The following is a 20,661-nucleotide window of genomic DNA, read 5'->3' on the forward strand; positions in this document are numbered from 1 at the left end:
TTAAGCTGCCAGATTGGGGAAGTACACCAAGTCCAAATCATTGTACAGCCTTATAGACTAAGATGAGTTTTGAATTTTAATCTTAAGTGTAGTTGCAAGCCATTGGAAAGTAGGCAAGGGAATACCATGATAAGATTTGCATTTTTAAAAGATTACCTTGGATACTGTGTGGAGAATGAATTAGCAGGTCAGGAATGGAAGGTAGTTAGCATGCTGCTGTAGTAATGGAAGGTTATTAAGGGATTTTTGAAGTATAGCCAGTAGAACTTCCTGATGGTTTGGATTGGATGTGTGGAATCAGGGTAAGGGAAGAGTCAAAGATGACTTGAGTTATCAGATTGAGCAGCTAGCTGACTGGTTATACCATTTACTGAGATAGGGAATACTGAGGAGAAGGCAGCTCTATCCATGTTACATTAGAGAGATGCCTGTTTGAGAGGAGGGGTCAAATAGGTAATTAGATAAGCTTGGAGCTCAGTGAAAAGGGCAGGGCCAGAGTAAAATTTATGATTACAATAAAGAACCTTGACTTAGACATTAGTGTTTGGCATTGAAACCCATGGGACTAGGTGGGGACAGGTTTGGCACAGGAGGAGCCACATTGCAATAGAAGAAGGTCAGAATGGTGCCTTGGAAGCCAGAGAGAAAAGCATTTCAACAAGAGGAAGGGGTGATCAACTCTGTTGAGTGCTACAGAGAAGTCGAGTAAGGTGATTTAAAAGTGATCAATTAGATTTGACAATATGGAAGTCATTGGTGAAATTAATGAATACCATATTTCCTCATTTCTAAAACTTTTTCATATTTTAACACCTCTGAGATAGGGATAAGTTTACAAATGGTGGTCAGTCACCATTTAATTGGCATTGGGTTTTTTCCCCTCAATGTTATGGAAATAATAGTTCATCTTATAAGTTATGGTATCTTGGATTTGATGAAATGTGACTGCAGTAGCGTTCTTGAGATAGAAATCTGAGTGGAGTGGATTGACAAGAGACTGATACATGGTTATCCTGTGAAGATGATTTTGACTTAGATATTTTGTTAACTATTTAAAGCATGGTTCGGGGGGGATGAATTGGGAGATTGGGATTGATATATATATATACACTACTATGTATAAAATAGATAACTAATGAACACCTACTATATAGCACAGGGAACTCTACTCAGTGATCTGTGGTGACTTAAATGGAAAGGAAATCTAAGAAAGAGTGGGTATATGTGTACATATAACTGATACACTTTGCTGTATAGCAGAAACTATCACAACATTGTAAAGCAGCTATACTCCAATAAAAACTACATAAATAAATAAATAAATAAAAGCATGATGCCTCGAGTCAGAACCAAACTCCCAATCGAAGTAAAGATGTAACATCGTGCAGTATGGGTTTTTTTAAAAAACATCAAAGAACGGAACAGTAGAGTAGTCCTTGTTCTAAGAAAATGGGAGCCCAAAAGAAAGCATTATCATTAAGTTTCTATAGTAAGTTAAAAGATGGTATTCTGTATCTTCATAGTTAGTTCTCAGTTCTTAGTGTAGAGTGAAGAGCTAATAGTATAAAAGAGTTTTCACCGAGTAATTGCCAAATATAGTCTTGTTCAACTTATTAAACATGTATTTCTCTTCTTTAGTTCCACTTCGTTTCTGCCTCTAAACTAGTGTTCTCTCACCTGGAATCCTGAACCAGCAGGAACTTTTCTGGTATCTCTACCTACAACTCCTGGGTTCTGGCAAAAATTTTATTATAAGACATTCACATGAAGTTTCAACCATGCTTGATTTACTTTTCATGAACTTTCTTTTTTCTTTTTGATAGATATTCAACCTTGCCTAATTTTCCAGTCTGTTAAGTACCTGTTGAACTCAGTTCTTTATGCTGTGTTATGTTTCTTCTTGCCATCTTCCACAATCATCAGTTTTTGGGTTTCTTCCATTTTTTGTTCCTTTCTTGTACTTCTTGCTTTTTTATACTTCCAGACTCTAGCCATTCTGGGCACTAATTTTGTTCACTCAGTTTTATGTCAGCAAATTTCTTGCCCATTAGAAATGTACAGGTATAAGTAAAGATGTAGATAATTGCTATGCTTCATGAGAAGGGAATACAGGATTTTATATTTGGTTATGGAGGTGGTTTTTATATTAGGAAAACGGTGGGACATTTTATATCCTTCTGAGTTGGGTGCTCAAGGTGTTTTATTTTGTATTGTGAATTCTGCACATATTAGAGTGGTTGATAGAATCAAGATAGTTCTAATTCTGTAACCTTAGTCAAATGACTCGATATTTTTGTTTTCGTATCCCCATCTGAAAAAGTGGAGCTTCATATCTGCATACTGTATTGCTACCAGTTTATCACAAGGAGAAAGTGAGACAAATGTATCAAATAACCCAGGGAATGAAGTTTATTATAAATGAAGAATATTCTGTTGGCTTATGCTGTCATGTTTGGTATCTTTCCCTCCCTTCCTCCTCTCTCCTGCTGTTTCCTCCCTACTTTATATACCTGTCTTGCTCATTTAGCTATGAACTCTTTAAGGACACAAATTTTATTTTACTCATCTCTGTGTCTCTATTGCTTACCATGGTGTGTGATACAGTAAACAAATATGTGAATGATTATATTTGTAAGTAAATACTTGAATGAATGAGACTAGAATGTGAAGAGCTGTGTGGGGGGCAAGAATGAAACCCTTGAGGGGATTAAGGTGGGAGAAGAAAAGCCTTTGAATGAAGGACACTGAAAATAAATGATTGGCAAGATAAAAAGAACTAGAAAAGCTCCGTGATCAACCATAACATCAACTGTTTTAAATGTAGCAGAGAGATCCAGTAAGATGATGACTAGAAAATGTCCATTGTATTTGCTTATTTATAACCAGTTGTCATACAGACAACAGTTTCAGTAGAGTGGTTGTGGATGTTGGAATGAGGAGAGAAGAAGGGGTTGTGTGGAAGTCAGATCATAATGGACTAAGGAGTGAACAGAAATTGAGAAAGTAGATATGACACGTGGACTCTTTTGAAGGAATTTGGTTCAGAAGAAGAAGAGACATTAGAAGGCTGCTAAAGGAGAAATCTAGAGTCAAGGGAAAGTGCTTTCGTTCTGTGTGTTGTGGGTTTTTTTATAATAATACTTATTGTTTATTTTTCGTGGGCAGCACTTTATAGGCCACAGCAAAGAAGCTTGAGAAGTTGAAAGCAGATTTAAAAAATGAGAGGATGACAGGCTGGAGACAGACAAGAATGAAATAGCATGCTCAGGCAGAGAAATTATCTCTGACAGGGAAGAGGAACCCTCTTATACCATAAGACTAGAGAAGAAAGGAAGAAAGAGTGGGTGCTCTACATAATATCGGAAGTTCCTTCCAGATCTGTAGTACCATGAGATCTTTTGTGTATGCAAAGGCACAGGTTGACCTTGGGCTTAACAAAATAAGTCTCAAGAAACTCCTGAAGTCTGCCAAATATGTTGGTTTGTATTTAAGTCAAATTTGTAACCAACCACCAGTGTTTAATGGGTTTTGTTTGTTTCTAAGAGGAAAAGAAGATAGATAGATAGATAGATAGATAGATAGATAGATAATTTCATGGAGTTGCTTGCTGAATGAGTCTGAATACCCCCCTTAAGTGGTCCTTTTTTTAATGCTGCTTTTCCTTTTAGATGTGCATCTTGGATTGCTCTAATACTTCAGAACTCAAAAGATGTGATTTGTAATGAATGTTACTAGTTATGCTATGAAAGGTTATCCTATCTCAGGTGTCAGTAGTATGTGATATTAGTTACACATGCAAACTTTACTGTTAGAGCACTTCTGACTTACCAGTTCTGACTCAATACTAAATCTTGCTTATGTTCTCCTTTTAGTTATTACAAGAACTGTGTACAGTGTTTAATGTAGATTTACCATGCCGTGTGAAGTCTTCCCAATTGGGAATTATCAGCAATAAACAGACGCATACCAGCGCCATAGTGAAGCCACAGTCTAGCTCCTGTTCCTATATCTGCCAGCACTGCCTCGTCCACCTTGGAGACATTGGTGAGCCATTGGTGTGAAGGAATTGATAATGCATTCATGCTTTTCTTTGGAGTAGTCACAGAAAGAAATTATTTTCCTTTAAAAATACACACACAACTTAAATTGTCATAAGAGGAAACTATAAAATGTATTTTAAGGAACCTAGATTTTCGGAATGCTTTGGGATTGGCAAAGGATCTTGAAGGAAGTAACTTCCATATTCAGATTTAAATTTTATTCAGACTTTATGCAGATGTAGGCAAATAATATACCAGCAAAAATGTAACCAAAGCTAAATTTTTCAGAGTGGTACCATAATATTTTCTAAAGTCTGTACTCCTTTGGAATTGTGGGGTTTATAAAAATTAGTCATTCTGAAGCTTAGATTGCCTTTCTTTTCTTCCTACCAGTGCATTAAAAGCTCATTTTTAATTGTTTCCTCTTTACAGTTAGATTTGTATTTCCATTTTATATATTTTATCTGGGAATGTTATATAACTTATTTATTCTTGTTCATTCCTTTAAGGTGACCTAAAAGGGTTGTAAAACAAATTAACTATAGGATTATGTTTTGGCTGTCCTCAGATAACAAGGAATGGAGAGCATTACTGCTTTAAGTTCAAAGATTTTAGATTTCTTGATGTCATAAATCACTGACTTCATGAGAGGTCACATGAAAGTAAGCACTAAAATTTCTATAGGGAGATTCAGTGAGTAGTATATTTAGATTGGTTTTGCTTTCAATGTATTCTTTGCACACACATAAATAATATTGCAATAGGTATGAGGTATTTTTCTTTTTCAAGAAGATTTATTTATTTATTTTTGGCTGCATTGGGTCTTCGTTGCTGCACGCAGGCTTTCTTTAGTTGTGGCGAGCGGGGGCTACTCTTTGTTGTGGTGCACGGGCTTCTCATTGTGGTGGCTTCTCGTTGCAGAGCTCGGGCTCTAGGCGCGTGGGCTTCAGTAGTTGTGGCACACGGTCTCAGTAGTTGTGGCTCGCAGGCTCTAGAGCGCAGGCTCAGTAGTTGTGGTGCACAGGCTTAGTTGCTCCGCGGCATGTGGGATCTTCCTAGACCAGGGGTCGAACCCGTGTCCCCTGCATTGGCAGGTGGACTCTTAACCACTGCGCCACTAGGGAAGTCCGGTATGAAGCATTTTTCAAAATCACTTTATAAGATATTGAAGAAATACATAAATTTCAGATCATATTGTATAGTGTTTTTTGTTTTGTTTTGTTTTTAAGTGCCATATAACTCACCCCTTCTTGTGGGCCGGCTCCAGGTCACCAGCATAGTCCATAGTGGGAGCTGGTGATGCATGACACTAGAGGACCTGAAAAAGGGGGCTAGGTAAGCTTTAAAATTGGTTACATGCTGAATGTCCCAAATAGGGAAGGCCGGATAGACACTTCACACATAATCCTATAGTTAATTTGTTTTAAAATATTTTCTTTCTTTAATCATCTTAATTTAATTTTGATGTGTTTATTAATTTTAAATTGTTAAACTAAAGCTGTTTTGGAAATATTACCCTAATGCTTGTTTTATCTGTTTGTTTGTTTGTTTTTAAACTAAACTTTCTTTTTCCTCCTCTCAGCTCGATACAGAAACCAGACCAGCCAGGCAGAGTCCTACTATAGGCATGCGGCTCAGCTTGTCCCCTCTAATGGTGAGTGGGCCATGTCAACTTGTGGTTGATTATGACACTTTACTCTAGATATAGAAAAATCGTAAATAGTTCAAGGCTCATCTTTCAAGTGCTAAGAAACCAAAAAAAATGTTGAGTTTTGGTATTGATTATTATATTTTTCCTTTTAACTGTACATTCTCTGTAACTGGAAATAAATTTTTTAAACTAATATTATGATTGTCAGTCAAGCAATATAAATAGAATATCTCCTAATGTGATCTAAAATTCTTTCAACAACTCTGGCTTCCTTAATTACTTATAGAATAATTTTCTTTTTTTTTTTTTAAATATGTGCCTGATTTTTTTTTTTTTTTGCGGTACGCGGGCCTCTCACTGTTGTGGCCTCTCCTGTTGCGGGGCACAGGCTCCGGACGTGCAGGCTCAGCAGCCATGGCTCACGGGGCCCAGCTGCTCCGCAGCATGTGGGATCTTTCCAGACCAGGGCACAAACCCGCGTCCCCTGCATTGGCAGGCGGACTCTCAACCACTGCGCCACCAGGAAAGGCCCCTAATTTTCTTTTTAATACCATCATTTCCCTCCTAGAAAAATCCTCTCTTATTACTAAAAGATAATGCTTTTGTCCTTTGATGGCTCTCAAGATAGGCATTAGCAATGATTCTTGAATTAAATTACTGTAGATGTTTGGTGATCTACATTCTTGTTAAGCCACATTGAAAGTCCTTTAAATTCTAAAGGAGCCGCTTGAAGGCAGGGATGGCAGTTGGACAAATTATTTCATGTTGTCTGTGGCTGCTTTCCCACTACAATGGCAGAGTTGAGTAGTTGTGATAGAGACTCTTAGATCCACAAAGCCAAAAATATTTATTGTCTAGCCCTTTCTGAAGTCTTATTTGAACTTATTGTGCTCTTCATCCTAACTATGTGACTTTTCAACCTAAATACAATATGTACCATAGCTGAAGTGTGTTTTACATTATGCCATTTTTAATGAGGTAGTCATGAGATTTACTTCATAAAATACTCCCCATTGTTAATATAAAGATTTAAAAACTGACCTTCTATGTTCTGATAGCAAGACTTCATGCATTTTGGGTTGCTTTAGAATCTTAACTTTCTCCTCTAGGTCAGCCTTACAATCAGTTGGCTATCTTAGCTTCTTCCAAAGGAGACCATCTGACCACAATTTTCTACTACTGCAGAAGCATTGCTGTGAAGTTCCCTTTCCCAGCTGCCTCTACTAATCTACAAAAAGCACTTTCTAAAGCACTGGAAAGGTAGGGTTGACTTTTCCAAGAGGACTTTGTAACCTGGTAGCCTTCACCCCTCAAATTTGGGCATGTAAGAAATAATGGCCAGTTACCTATGCTTCTCTTCTTTTAGGTTTGCCTAATTTCTAAACATATACATTACAATAGTTTTGCATGTAGTCATCACTGAATTTCAACCAGTCAGCCTCTGATTTGTTCCCAGCGGAGGAGTACAGGCTGCTGAGTACTGACTCATCTGAGTGTGTTGCAGCTGAAAAGTCAGTCAGTTGCCGAATCCTCTCCTTGAGTCACAGGTGCTCAAATAATGTGTTTTTGCAAATCGAAGTCTCCTGTAAGAGGTTTTAGCCATTTTGTTGCTTAAGATTCATGGAAGTTTTTCTTTCGTTTCAGCCGGGATGAGGTGAAAACCAAATGGGGTGTTTCTGACTTCATCAAAGCCTTTATTAAGTTCCATGGTCATGTGTACCTGAGTAAGAGCTTGGAAAAGTTGAGCCCTCTTCGAGAGAAATTGGAAGAACAGTTTAAGGTTAGATTTTTTTAAATAGAGAATTTTTTGTCTTGTCTAAATGAGGAAGCGTAAGATTTGGAGGAGGCTTACTCCCACTTTTTATGTCATTACTTAATTGCAAACTGTTGATAAAAACTAAATTTAAAGCATGTGAAATTCTTGCATACAGCATTCCTTCAGTTTAAACTGAGGTGCTGTCTATATAAAGAAATACAGCAGCAGTGTTTTCACTAAGTAGCTGAAAATATCATTTGGCAGAAAATATCATAGTGGGAAAAAACAGTTTTTCCTCCTTCCTTCTCAGACCAAGCACCTTTCTTTTCTCAGTTTTGGAAGTCCTACATTTGATGGTTTCTGTATTTAGATATGATTCTGTTACCTACTTCATAGATAGTAATCCCATTCTGCAAACCGAGCGCGTTGTTCTCATTGTGCTTTGATCTGTCAGAGGTTGATTGAAGGAATGTAATGAGAGTTTCATTCAGCAAGAATATGTTGTACTAATTTGTATAAGGAGATAAAATTAAGTAACCTTTGTTCTATTTATATATAGGAAAATAATTTTTTACTAGTATATTAAATTGGCAGTTTAAATGTAGTATAATTTACATAATATTGGAGGAGTCAAAATTAAGTATTAGTATTAATTTTATTTTTAGTTCATTTATTCAACAAATATTTGACTAGTATGTATCAGTCACTGTTTTAGTCACTAGAATCAACAGTAAACAAGACAGTCTCAAAGAACATTTTATATTTCTTGGTTACTTCTGAGTATCTATACACTTGGGGAATTGTCTGTAACTACTTTACAGTTTTATAAGTATTATAAAAGTTTCACATTCCAGAGATTGTTGAACTTAGACAGTTGAGATAATAAATTAGCCAAATATAGTCAGTGTGAAATAGTTTTTACAGATAGTCATTTTTAGCTGATACTTTTTAGTGTAAGAGATCATACTAAATAACTATAATAGACATAGTTTGTTTTAAAATAAGCTTCTAGAGTCCCCTTCTGTTCTTTGCCTCTCTTAGTGACCTATTTAAATTTAGCCCATGATTTATAGAGTTGGGTACATGAAAGAAACAACCAACTTTTTAAAGCCCTAGGCTGTTCAGCCTAGAAAGAACAAACAAGGCTAAATAGTTTCATTATAAGTTTTCAGTTCTATGAAGGATTATTTTAAAATAACACAGCTTTGTCTTCCTGAGGTCAGAAATAAAATCTTAAAATTTAAATAGACTGTAGGGGGTTACTGAGGGGGTCTCTCTTTCGAGAGATTAAGAGTCGGATTGACAGCCATCTTTCTTGAATGGTTTAGATGCCGTCCCATTAACTAGCAGGGAGTTGGACCAGATGACGTTTTGATCTTGCTTCCAGCTCTTGTTCTGTGAAAGATATACTCCCTAAATGGGGAGGAAGGGGGGACCTACCTTAGTGAGATCTTCTCTATGTAAGTTATTCTTGTATAGAATCTAGTCAATTTTGTATTTGGTTCAACCTCAAATACTAATACTCTCTTCAGATATATTTCTGAATGTGAAGTTCTGGTGGGTGTATGTGGGCAGTTGCTAAAATACACTTTGAAATATCATTCCAACACTCTGAAGTTAAACATAGTATGAGGCAGATCTATTTTAAACCTCACCCAGTACTGAAATGTCAGAAGAAAGTTGTTGGAGTGAAATTTTAGCATAGTTGAGTAAGTATTTCTAAAGCCTTTATAGATAATTAGTATTATCCACATGTAAACATCAGTGTATCTGTCTAACTAGCAAGTCTTTAGCTACTAAGCAGAAACGTGTACCAACTTGAGATTCGTTGAAGGACTTAAGGCCTGGGATTTAGGAATTGAGATACAAGGCTTTTTCTGTCTGTTAAATGTGTGCTGTTTCTTAATGGTATTTAGTTCAGTATATTCCTCAACTGCTGTTGAAAGTGTCTTTGAGGAACAATAAGTCAGTTCCGGTTTGATTTTGTTCCCAGGGAACTCCTCGTTTACTAAAATACAATCCAAATGTTAATGAAATTACAACTGAATAATTACATATTTACTTCTAAAGGTCTGGGTTATTCCTTCACTAAGTGTTTGAGTACCTAATGTCTACTGTGTACTTTTCTGAAGCTCTTAGAGATATACAGGGGAGAACAAGACAAAGTCTGTGTGTTCATGAACTTACATTATCATTTGCTAGTACTAGGCTGCACTCATATGCTTTAATGTTTCTGTGCGTACACTAGAAAATTTTTTTTAAAGGGCTAGGATTTGTTCGATAGGACATCACCTTCTAAAATAAATGCCAGTGGATTTATAGATACAAGGGATACATTGCTATAAACTATACTTACAGGAAAAAATGCTTTTTGAAAAATACAAATTAATATTCTCATGCCAATATTATGCATTTCTGCAAACGATCAGCTTGATCTATAAGGTTGGATGTAGACATTGAAGGAGAAGTTTTGTGGGAGAACTCTGGAGAAGAGATAGCATTTCAGGACATTCGGAGTAGAGGAGAGGAAAGAAAAATGGTCAATATCTTTAGAAAAGGAGTGAGCATTCTTGATGTATATACTGGAAAGGCAGATGACGAGGAAACAGAGAGATGATAGGGAGAACAGAGTTAAAGAAAAGTAGAATTTTATTGTTTTCCAATGATAACGTGGAAGGTCTTATTAGTAGAATTATAGAACTTATTCTGGATATTTCAGATTCTTTAACTATGTAAAAAAAAAAATCTCAGAATAAGCTAAGCAAAGGCAGCTGTAAATTTCTGAGATGGTAGGATCTCTTGTCACTGCTGGTAGAACTGTAAGTAGTTTTCTATTTCCCACCATAAGGCTAGTGACAGTGAATCGCCCACTTTCTCCAAAAATTTTCCCTGGGGAGGGAGAGTACTTGGCTATGCTAAAGTGTAGGGCAAAGCCAGGTATTATCTCTAATAGCTATCAACTTTGTTAGGAACTTGTGTTTGAAAAATATTTTATATGGGAGTAATCTAAATTTCTGTAGATATTAAGGTAGAAGGGTGATGAAGTTAAGGCTAACTGAGAGCATGTAGGTGAATTTTTCCATATAGTGCTTATTAGCAGGTCACTGTGAACACCTAGTTATTAAGTAAAAGAAATTTGATTATGAAGAACATGCCTTTCTAGTAGGGGAAAATGTAAGTGTAATAATTTGTTGAAGCACCTATAACACTTGTTAATGATTGCTTTAGTTTACCATTTACCCTGTGTTCCAGATATGTTCTTGCTGTCTCTCTCATTTATAAATAAGTTTCTTTTGGGACTTCCCTGGTGGTCCAGTGGTTAAGAATCCGCCTTCCAATGCAGGGGACGTGGGTTCAACCCCTGGTTGGGGAACTAAGATCCCACATGCCTCAGGGCAGCTAAGCGCACGTGCTGCAACTACTGAGTCTGTACATTGTGGAGCCTGCGCACCACAACTAGAGAGAAGCCTGCACGCTGTGACAAAAGATCCCGCATGCTGCAACTAAGACCTGACAGGGCCAAAAATTAAATAAATAAAAACATATTAAAAATAAATAAGTTTCTTTAAATGTGTCAAGCCTTTGAAAGAGTAAATCTTATGACAAATTTTTTAAGTCACCTATTATGTGCCAAGAGTTCAAAACATATTTTTTGAGTCTTTTTATTTGAAATTTTGATTTTCACTCTGTGCACCTACTTTCTAGTCATTGGTCCCAGTTTAATATTTTAGTATGTTTGCATCTCTTATAAAACAGCTTCTAATGGATTAAGATGTATAAATTTATTGATAGTCCCCTAAAATGTTTGTCTCAGATCATATTAAAAAAATATACAGGGACTTGCCTGGTGGCGCAGTGGTTAAGAGTCCACCTGCCAATACGGGGGACACAGGTTTGAGCCCTGGTCTGGGAAGATCCCACATGCTGTGGAGCAACTAAGCCCATGCGCCACAACTACTGAGCCCATGTGACACAACTACTGAAGCCCTCACGCCTAGAGCCCGTGCTCTGCAACAAGAGAAGCCACCACAATGGGAAACCCATGCACTACAATGAAGAGTAGCCCCCACTCACCGCAACTAGAGAAAGTCCATGCGCAGCAATGAAGACCCAATACAGCCATAAATAAATAAATAAATGTATTTTTTAAAATTATAAAATATATATGTATAGTTTCTCATGGAAAAAAGTATTGTTTAAAAAAAAAACAGCTCAAACAGCTCTGTGGTGTCTGGGTTTAATCCTTTCAAGGCAAAAAGTCAACATGAGAAACATCAGACCATGTCAGACTCAATTAAAATACTCATCTATAAATGTTACCTTTGTGGCTTTAAATGCAGACTGCCAGTTTAATTCTTGTGTCAAAGATGGCTTCTGTTCTTGATAATATATTCAGTATTCCTGTCTTCTTTTACAGAGGCTGCTATTCCAAAAAGCTTTCAACTCTCAGCAGTTAGTTCACGTCACTGTCATTAACCTGTTTCAACTTCATCACCTTCGTGACTTTAGCAATGAAACGGAACAGCATAGTTATAGCCAAGATGAGCAGCTGTGTTGGACACAGTTGCTGGCCCTCTTTAGTGAGTATTAAATCATTTAACTTTCTGTGCCATCTTCTTTGGAAAGCATGATCTTAGGCATTTTTATCATTATAACAAAGCATTAGTAACATTAAAAAGTGTCCTACATTTCTTAATATCGAATCAGGAGGCCTAAACCCTAAGTTCTGTCCTTTTATCTGCTGACACCCCCTCATCAACTGTATCTATAACATTTTTAACATAGGAAAGAAAATGGCTTTTTAGAAAGAAGCTGTAAGATATTTTAAGTATTAAGTAGGATACAGCAGGAGGCTCATAATAATATTTTAATTCGGACTGGTACACAATTTCAAATATCTTATGCTCTCTGAACACATTTTTTCTTTCAGTGTCTTTTCTTGGCATCCTGTGCAAGTGTCCTCTCCAGAACAAGTCTCAGGAGGAATCCTACAATGCCTATCCCCTACCTGCAGTCAAGGTCTCCATGGACTGGCTGAGACTCAGACCCAGGGTCTTTCAGGAGGCAGTGGTGGATGAAAGACAGTAGTAAGTGTCTCAGAGTTTCATGTTAGCTTGTGTGCTTTGTTTGTTTGATATTCAGATATGTAGAAACTGCCTTCTAAAACAGTATTGGAATAATGGAAGACTTTGTATTTTCCACCTACTCTCTAGAAATTGAACTGAAGACTTCTTTGTATGCTTTTTATTTATTTGTTTGAATTCTTCATGTGAGGCACAATCTTAAGGATTTCTGACTCCCTGTGTGCTCCCCCTGTCCCTGGTTGCCATCCTGGGGAAAAGGCATTTTTCACATTTCAAAATGAAATAGAAATAAAACCAGTTTGTTTCTTATTCATTATAATATGCCCCAATTTTATGCTTAGGAGTTGAAGGGAAGAGATTTTTACTTCTTCCATTCTTTTCTGTACATAAGCTGTTTGTTGCCTTTTAGTAACACCCGATTTGAGTTATATTTGTTTTAAGCATAGAAGATTGGAAGTTATTTTGGCTCTCACTATTTTCTCTGTAATTTCTACTCAGAATAATTCTGACAGTTCTTAGGAACTATTCATTTTACAGTGACAAATGAAAGCTTTCAGTGTACCTTTGATTATAGGAATAAATATTTCCAGTAAGGCTTTGCAGTGAGTGGGAAGTTCCTCCCCTGCATATATGTTTTTTCCCCTGCATATTTTGATGGTGGATATTAGGAGAGTCTCTGAAATATCTGCTTTGTGGCCCAGTATCTACACATTGACCAAGGTCACAACCTAGAAAATGTCCAAGCCACGTTTAAGACCCTGTGATCCCTCTTACTGCATACTTCTCTTTCCTCTTTTCCCCTCAAACCTAACTTTAAGCACCTTCATTTTTGACATTGTCATGAATAGAGTTTAGCAACATAGTACAGCATACTACACATCTCCTTTCTGTGCCAGTGTAGGTATTAGTAAGTCATACATATTTTTAGGCATTGCTTTCTTGCACCGGGTTTTCATTTCTCTACCAGAGGTATACATTTTTCCTTCCCGTGTGTACTTTAGAACTTGTGTTTGGTTCAGTAACTTATATCAGTAATGCTGTGAAAGAAGCTTTGATATTTTTATTCAGTTTTTTGTTCCTATACAGTGATCTTTTAGGCCCATTCTCTGCCTTCCCATTTCTTTCTTTTTTTTTTTTCCCTTTCTCTTCTTAATTTTATTTTGGCCATGCCACACAGCTTACAGGATCTCAGTTCCCTGACCAGGGACTGAACCCGGGCCATGCGCCGGGTCCTAACCACTAGACCACCAGGGAACTCCCGGTGCATTCCCATTTCTTATCGTTGCAAAGGATATTCAGCCAGAAGGAATAGGTGTTCACAAACATTTTTCCTTTTTCTTCCCTATCACTTTCTCTTCCCCATTCCTTCTCTTAGATTTGTTGGAATCTTTAGAATTATGGCCTTGCAGGTATTTCATCCTGTCTTAAATTATGTTACTACTCATTTTAGGCTAGTGTGGGGTATTTCTCTAAAACTGAAGATTTTCCTTATATGTCTGATATATCAACGTGAATAATCTTCATTTATATCTTTTAAATGATGAAAAAAACAATTCCTCTTTGTGAACTCAAAGTTTTATATATATTCAAATAACCTTCAGTTTCTTGCTTTTGGGCCTTTACAATTTGTAGAACTTGTTTTCCTCTGTACTTTTTTTGAGAGCATGTTATCTTAAACTAACAAATGCATGAAATAGTGATGTATTTTTTTCCTTTGTAGAAAGCAAGGTTAGACTTAAGTAACCCACAGTGAGGTAAAGCAATATATCATTAAATCATTTCTCACACTCTTTTTCTGTAGTCTGTTTCTTGAGATCTCATATTTGTTGCATAAAGACATTGTTGTTCTAGTCTAACATTCTTTTTCGGGTTATTAACCTTCTTTTTCCACTGTCTCGTAATTCATTACGTCCCCAAAGACTTGTAGCAGACATTTATTCTTAAGTGTTTATTTCCTTATATATTTTTTCTATATTATTCATTTATATATTTTTAAGCAGCATATTCCCATATTTCAAAGTGTAAAACTGTCAGAAATAGTTGTCAGCTTCCAGGTTTTTTCTGTGATGTGGAGATGTACATCCAATTTCTCTATCCTGGGCAACTCACCTTGGGCTTTCTTTTTTTAAAACACACTTTTCGCCAACATTGGTTGTTAAATATTTCAAGAAAACCTTAATGAGAACCTTCAGTAGATCGTGATTATTTTTAATATTTTAACTAAATATTAAGAATATTTTTTAATATTTTGCAAACTTTGGCAAAAATTTTGTATTAGGAAACAGAGGTAAGGATATTACAGCAATGTGTGGATTTTGTTGTATCATAAAAAGGCATAGTCATCACTTTGAACAGAGAATGTGATTTGACTATGATGTAACCACACCCCCATCACAGATTAAAAACTAGTAATAGGTTCCACAACTGATAATGTATGTGAAAACTATAAAAACATAATGTGCTATTTCTCTGGTCAAAGTTTTCTCAGTAAATATCAATGTTTAAAACTGACAAATTAATTTTGCTAATTGTTAAATTAGGAGCCTGGGAAACGATCTGCAGTAGTAGGTCTCTATCATAGAAATTTGGCCCTTTTGGTGTATCTTATCTAGACACATTTGGAAATATGTTTTAGGAAATCATACAGCCTTTAAAATGCTGAAGCAAGGGAAAAATACATAGTCACGGTCCTATAGGTAACACTTTCATGGCTTATTAGTGTTCTGGTTTTTCATGCAAAAATAAAGTCTGAACTATCTGTTTAATTTACAGCATTTGGCCTTGGCTGATTTCTCTTCTGAATAGTTTCCATCCCCATGAAGAGGATCTTTCAAGTACTAATGGTAAGGGCTGCCTTAACCTGTGTCGCTGACATTGTTCTCCATCACTAATAGTGGGCTTAACGCCAGAGAAAAACAGGGTTTTGTTCTTAAGTGTTTGACTTTAAATGTAGTAACTCAGAAGTGACTTTGAGCTCTATATTGATTAAGTGGGTGGAAATAGAGGTAATGTTCTTCCAGTTCTCTCAGCAGCTTATTCTCCTGTTTAGCTACATTTGCATAGGAGTCCAGAGAGTGTAGTACCTTCAGATTCTTTCCATCTTCCTTTCCTCCTCACTCTTAGCAGTTTTTTTTAAGGAACTAATGTGAACAACATTATTCTTTCAAAGTAATACTTGCGTATCATAGAACATTTGGGACATACAAACATAACACAAGTCACCCTTAATTCTCTCATACAGAGATACTTTCTGTACTATTCACATGATAGTGTATTTTCTTTGAGGTTTTTACTTACGTGTACATACACACAACCTGCATGTGATTGATATCAGGTACAACTTTGTACCTGCTTTATAATTTAACGCTACATTGTTAGCCTTTTCCTTTGTCATTTAAACATTTTGGAAAATGATTTTTACAGGCTGCTTAATATTCCGTCCTGTGGCTCTGATAATTTATTTTATCATTGTCCATTTGCTTAAAAAATTTCCCCATTATAAATAATCCTGCACTGAACAATCCGTAGTTGACTCCTTTCTGATTATTTTTCTTCCATTACATCAGTGCCCCTCAAGCATCATATTTGCAAATGAATCACCTGGGATCTTGTTAAAATGCAGTTTATGACTCAGTAGGTTTAGGATAATGCCCAAGATTCTGTATTTCTTACAAGCTCCCAAGTGTTGTCAATGTTGGTATTCAATACTTTGAGTTAACAAGGAGATAACCTAAACATTGTGATTAATGGATCCGAGGCTTTGAATCTTTAAGGCTGCTGGGGGAAAAAAGTACATTGTACCCATCCTCCTCAGCAATGAGTAGTAGGTGAGTATTAGGACAATGTCTAGGGCCCAAAGGCAACATGCAGGGGTTTGACAGGTAAGTTATTCTATCAAGATTACTATAAAGAAGAGCAGAGAACTATGAGCATTATAGTTTCTTTCTGTCTAAAAAATACTCTTTTTTTTTTTAATTTAAGAAGTAATATCCTGCTGAATGACAATATTTTAATTAAGATATTTACAAATCTTGTTTTCTGCCCTTCTGTAGCTACACCACTTCCAGAGGAGTTTGAGTTACAAGGATTCTTGGCTTTGAGACCTTCTTTCAGGTAGATGGCTTTTATCACTGTTTACCTAGCGTATTAAAAAGCTTCCTAATCAACTTCCCTATATTGTCCATTCTACTCTGCTTCAGCAATTATATGTTTAAAGTACAGGCTTGATGATGTCCCATTACTAATACAAAAACTTCAATTTACCCATCCTCAGTTGTTATAATATCTTTTTTAGCTTAATGTCCAAATGCTTAGTTTTTCAGTCATATTTCCTGCCACTTTCACCTTCCTCCCCTCCATTACTTACACATATTATACATACACTATGTCCTGTACTTGAATAGCTCTGTATATTTATTCCTCCAAAACTTTGTTCATGCTATGCCTAGAACATTCCCACTTCCTCGTTTGCCCTTCCCTTACCAACCTGTTAGCACTTAACCATACCTGTCCAAGGTCCAGCTCAGGTATCACTTAACTCTGTGAAACCTTTTCAAAGCTTATCGGAAGAAACTAACCCTTCTTTATTATGCTTCTCTTATTCTTTGTTTAGCTTTTATTTCTTCAGATTAAATCATAATTATTTGTTCCTTAAGGTAGGGACTATTTCTCATTTATCTTTGTATCCTTAGTATCTGACCTACTGCCTAGCAATTCTTAGATGCTGCTTCTTTTTTTTTTTTTAAAGATAGCTTAATGAGAAATCTGAAAAATCCTTATTTTTTAGGTTGACTTACCTTTCTAACATCAGTTAGTTCTTTGCCCTATGTACTTTATGAAATGTATACATTTTTTCTGATTTAGATTGGGCCACCTTAAAGTGGATAGATTACTACTATTTGTTAGAATAGGCATTTCAGAGACCCTTAGCATTGCCATGGTCATTTGAAGTAAGTTACTTACAATGCAAGGTTAGTGTTAATGAAAACTTTATTCTTAGGATAAAAGAATCTTTCCCAATAAAAGATGGTGATTTATTTGAGCTCCTCTGTGAGAAAGTGAAATATAAGTAAAAATATCACATTAATATAGTGAATTTTGCATATTGTCTTTTCTACTTTGCTTCATTGTATTTACAGTCTTTGGGAACGTAAATAAATTCAAACAAATGCAGTTGCTTACATTAAATAGCTAACCTGTATGGAAAAATCTGAAGCCATTGCAGTTCATTAGGTTTAATTTTCTATAATTTGCTTATATCAATTTTAGGAACTTGGATTTTTCCAAAGGCCACCAGGGTATTACAGGAGACAAAGAGGGTCAGCAAAGACAAATACGACAGCAGCGCTTGATCTCTATAGGCAAATGGATCGCAGATAATCAGCCAAGGTATTCCTCATCGGATATACACACAGCCCCCACACGAGTTTTAGACTTGGTGTAATGCTATTGATTGTAAACTCTTAAGTCAAAGTGTTGGTAACACAGCATCAAACTATGACCCTAGTGATCATACGTATCTCTTTATTTAACCTCTGTTCTCTCATTACACTGCCTATTTTAGAGGAGTTTGCCTTGTCGCCACTGTTTATCATGAGCTTTTTCTCCAATTTATAAACATCTATATAAATCTAACTAAATTGTATGTTCACAGTTATGGTGATTTGTATTGACAGGGGCATGGTGGTCAGTTTCAGTCAAGACAGACCAGGATGGTGCTAGTTAAATATAAAGCAGGTATGGTAGTTGGTGTAATAGACAGGGCATAGGTTTTAGAGTCAGATAGATTTGAATTCAGTGTCCAGTTCTGCCACTTCCCCAGGTGTGTGTCCTTAGGATCACTGTGGTTGATTAGAACCTTTCCAAAGTCAGTAACTGTTTCATATTCATTTTTGTATTCAGGTTCATATTATACTGTAAGCCACTCACATGGTTGCATATTTGAATAAACATAATACCTCTGAGCTTCAGTTTTCACACCTATAAAACAGGAATTATAGCTACTTCAAGGGCCTAGTCTAGTGTCTTGTGCTTAAAACATGCTGAGTAAATGTAGCTGTACTTATTAGAGAACATTAAACGTGTGGTGGTGATGTTCAGTGGGATAATGAGAATCTGAGTTTACGTAACTGCTTTTTATGTTACCTGAATCCACACCGTTATACCGTGCTGTTTCCCACATTTTAAGGCTGTGGGACCCATACACAGTTCAGTTGTTATTGTCTTTTAGATTTGTGTTTTTCATATATGGATTTATTTTTACTTTTTTAGGCTGATTCAGTGTGAAAATGAGGTAGGGAAATTGTTGTTTATCACAGAAATCCCAGAGTTAATACTGGAAGAGCCCAGTGAAGCCAAAGAGAACCTCATTCTGCAAGAAACAACCATCATAGAGTCACTGGCTGTGGATGGGAACCCAGGACTGAAATCAGTGCTGTCTACAGGCCGAAATCTAAGCAACAACTGTGACACAGGAGAGAAACCAGTGGTCACCTTCAAAGAGAACATTAAGCCACGAGAAGTGAACAGAGACCAAGGAAGAAGTTTTCCTCCCAAAGAGGTGAGAAGGGACTATAGCAAAGGAATAACTGTAACTAAGAATGATGGAAAGAAGGACAACAACAAGAGGAAAACAGAAACCAAGAAATGCACCTTAGAAAAGTTACAGGAAACAGGAAAGCAGAATGTGGCAGTGCAGGTAAGCTGTATTTGAACTATAAAGCAGGTAGAGGAAGGCTCACACAAAAGGCAAGATTTTTCATTTTGTTCCTAAAGCCTTGAGAATTGACTATTCTGGAAGCTTCAATGCATTCTTAGAAGGCTGCATAGTAAGGTCATGTAAAGAACTATGGTAGATGGGTACTCCACCAACTCTCAGGAATTGTAATGTGAGTGAAAAAAATCTCAACCTGATTTTTGTCAGTTCTCTCCAGTTTAAGTGGCTGGGAATAACCAGTTGCAGAGCTATCAATTTCACAAAGAATTACATTTTCTTTGGAAGGTATAATTGTGATTTATTAATGCTATAGTGGAAAATTTGGGGTCTTTTATAGATCCCATAGAACCAAGTATATTAAGGCTTACACGGTGGTTTTTTGTTTTTTGTTTTTCAGATTCACTATACAAAATAAAATATATTCTTGGGGAAAGATGAGGCTATTTTCCTTGACATTTATACCGGCCCCAGCTAGTAGCATTATATAACCTCAGTGTTATCCTGGCTCATGGGAATTTGTAAAGCAAGAACCCAAGTCTCTTGCTGGGAAAGGATAAACACTGCTCAGTTATTTGTGACTTTTCTTTTAAATATACACGCACGCACACACACACACACCCCTTTCCAGGGAGATACAGATGATTTCATATAAACAAAAGGGTCTTTACTCTGTGCTGGTTTTATTAACACCGCTAATGTTTGTAGCCATTTGATTATTAACACATTTTGGCAAATGTATTTATTTACAGTAGGCATGAGGAATCTTACAGTTTTGAAGTCTGCTTGCAAATAAACATCACCTGCAGGGCATTTCCCTTACAGTTTTTTGCAGGGAAAGGGAGAAATAAGAACATAGTAGTTCTGTTTTAAGGTTAATAATAGGGAAAGAAACAGAGAAAAACATGGTAGAAATTGAGAAAAGGCACAGAGAAAGTGAGAGGTGTTGGGGAAAGGCAAGGAAGAAAACAAAAGAATTATAAGGCTGCAGGACCAGTGTTTTAGGGATAAAGAGTTCAGCATTTCCTGCCTGCTCTGGCTCTATCCTCTGAAACTGCCTCCCCAAAAGGTCCAGACGGAAAATAAAATCTCTTTTCTGGTCTCATCCTTTTAAAATCTGACTATTGATGATTAAAGAAAACCTGACAGTAGTCAATATATCACCGCCCTCTGTACCTCATCCTGAGTTTTCTATAAATGCTACCTATTTTTACTCACTTTACTCACCTTTACATTACTTGAGCAGTGCATATGGCATCTACTTCTCTCCAGCTCCATCTGTAGGATCTCAGGCCTGTTTCTTACTGCTGAAAGTATCCTTATTTATTCTGGGGGTGGTAGGGTTGCAGGGTGGAGGGTGGATGCCTGACTGATACCCTTAAAGCTGCCCAGATGAAGTTAAACTGAGGGCCAAAAGT

At 36.5% G+C, this 20,661-nt stretch overlaps 1 protein-coding gene across 5 annotated transcripts in view; it reads left to right on the forward strand.

Moving 5' to 3' along the window:
- The window catches only part of SMG7 (SMG7 nonsense mediated mRNA decay factor), a 69,781-nt gene that overhangs the window by 40,064 nt on the left and 9,056 nt on the right, over positions 1–20,661 (forward strand). For 3 of the 5 annotated variants that reach the window (XM_060035144.2, XM_060035151.2, XM_060035161.2), the window contains 10 exons: positions 3,873–4,044; positions 5,623–5,694; positions 6,801–6,951; positions 7,336–7,471; positions 11,865–12,027; positions 12,378–12,534; positions 15,304–15,374; positions 16,584–16,644; positions 17,800–17,919; positions 18,802–19,228. In XM_060035144.2, coding sequence (XP_059891127.1) covers positions 3,873–4,044; positions 5,623–5,694; positions 6,801–6,951; positions 7,336–7,471; positions 11,865–12,027; positions 12,378–12,534; positions 15,304–15,374; positions 16,584–16,644; positions 17,800–17,919; positions 18,802–19,228 — 1,530 coding nt within the window. The remainder of the gene's footprint in view (positions 1–3,872; positions 4,045–5,622; positions 5,695–6,800; positions 6,952–7,335; positions 7,472–11,864; positions 12,028–12,377; positions 12,535–15,303; positions 15,375–16,583; positions 16,645–17,799; positions 17,920–18,801; positions 19,229–20,661) is intronic. The other 2 variants (XM_060035154.2, XM_060035167.2) reach the window with 1 other exon arrangement.

The sequence above is a fragment of the Delphinus delphis genome, chromosome 1 (genome assembly GCF_949987515.2).
Source record: "Delphinus delphis chromosome 1, mDelDel1.2, whole genome shotgun sequence".
Classification (NCBI taxonomy): Eukaryota; Metazoa; Chordata; class Mammalia; order Artiodactyla; family Delphinidae; genus Delphinus; species Delphinus delphis.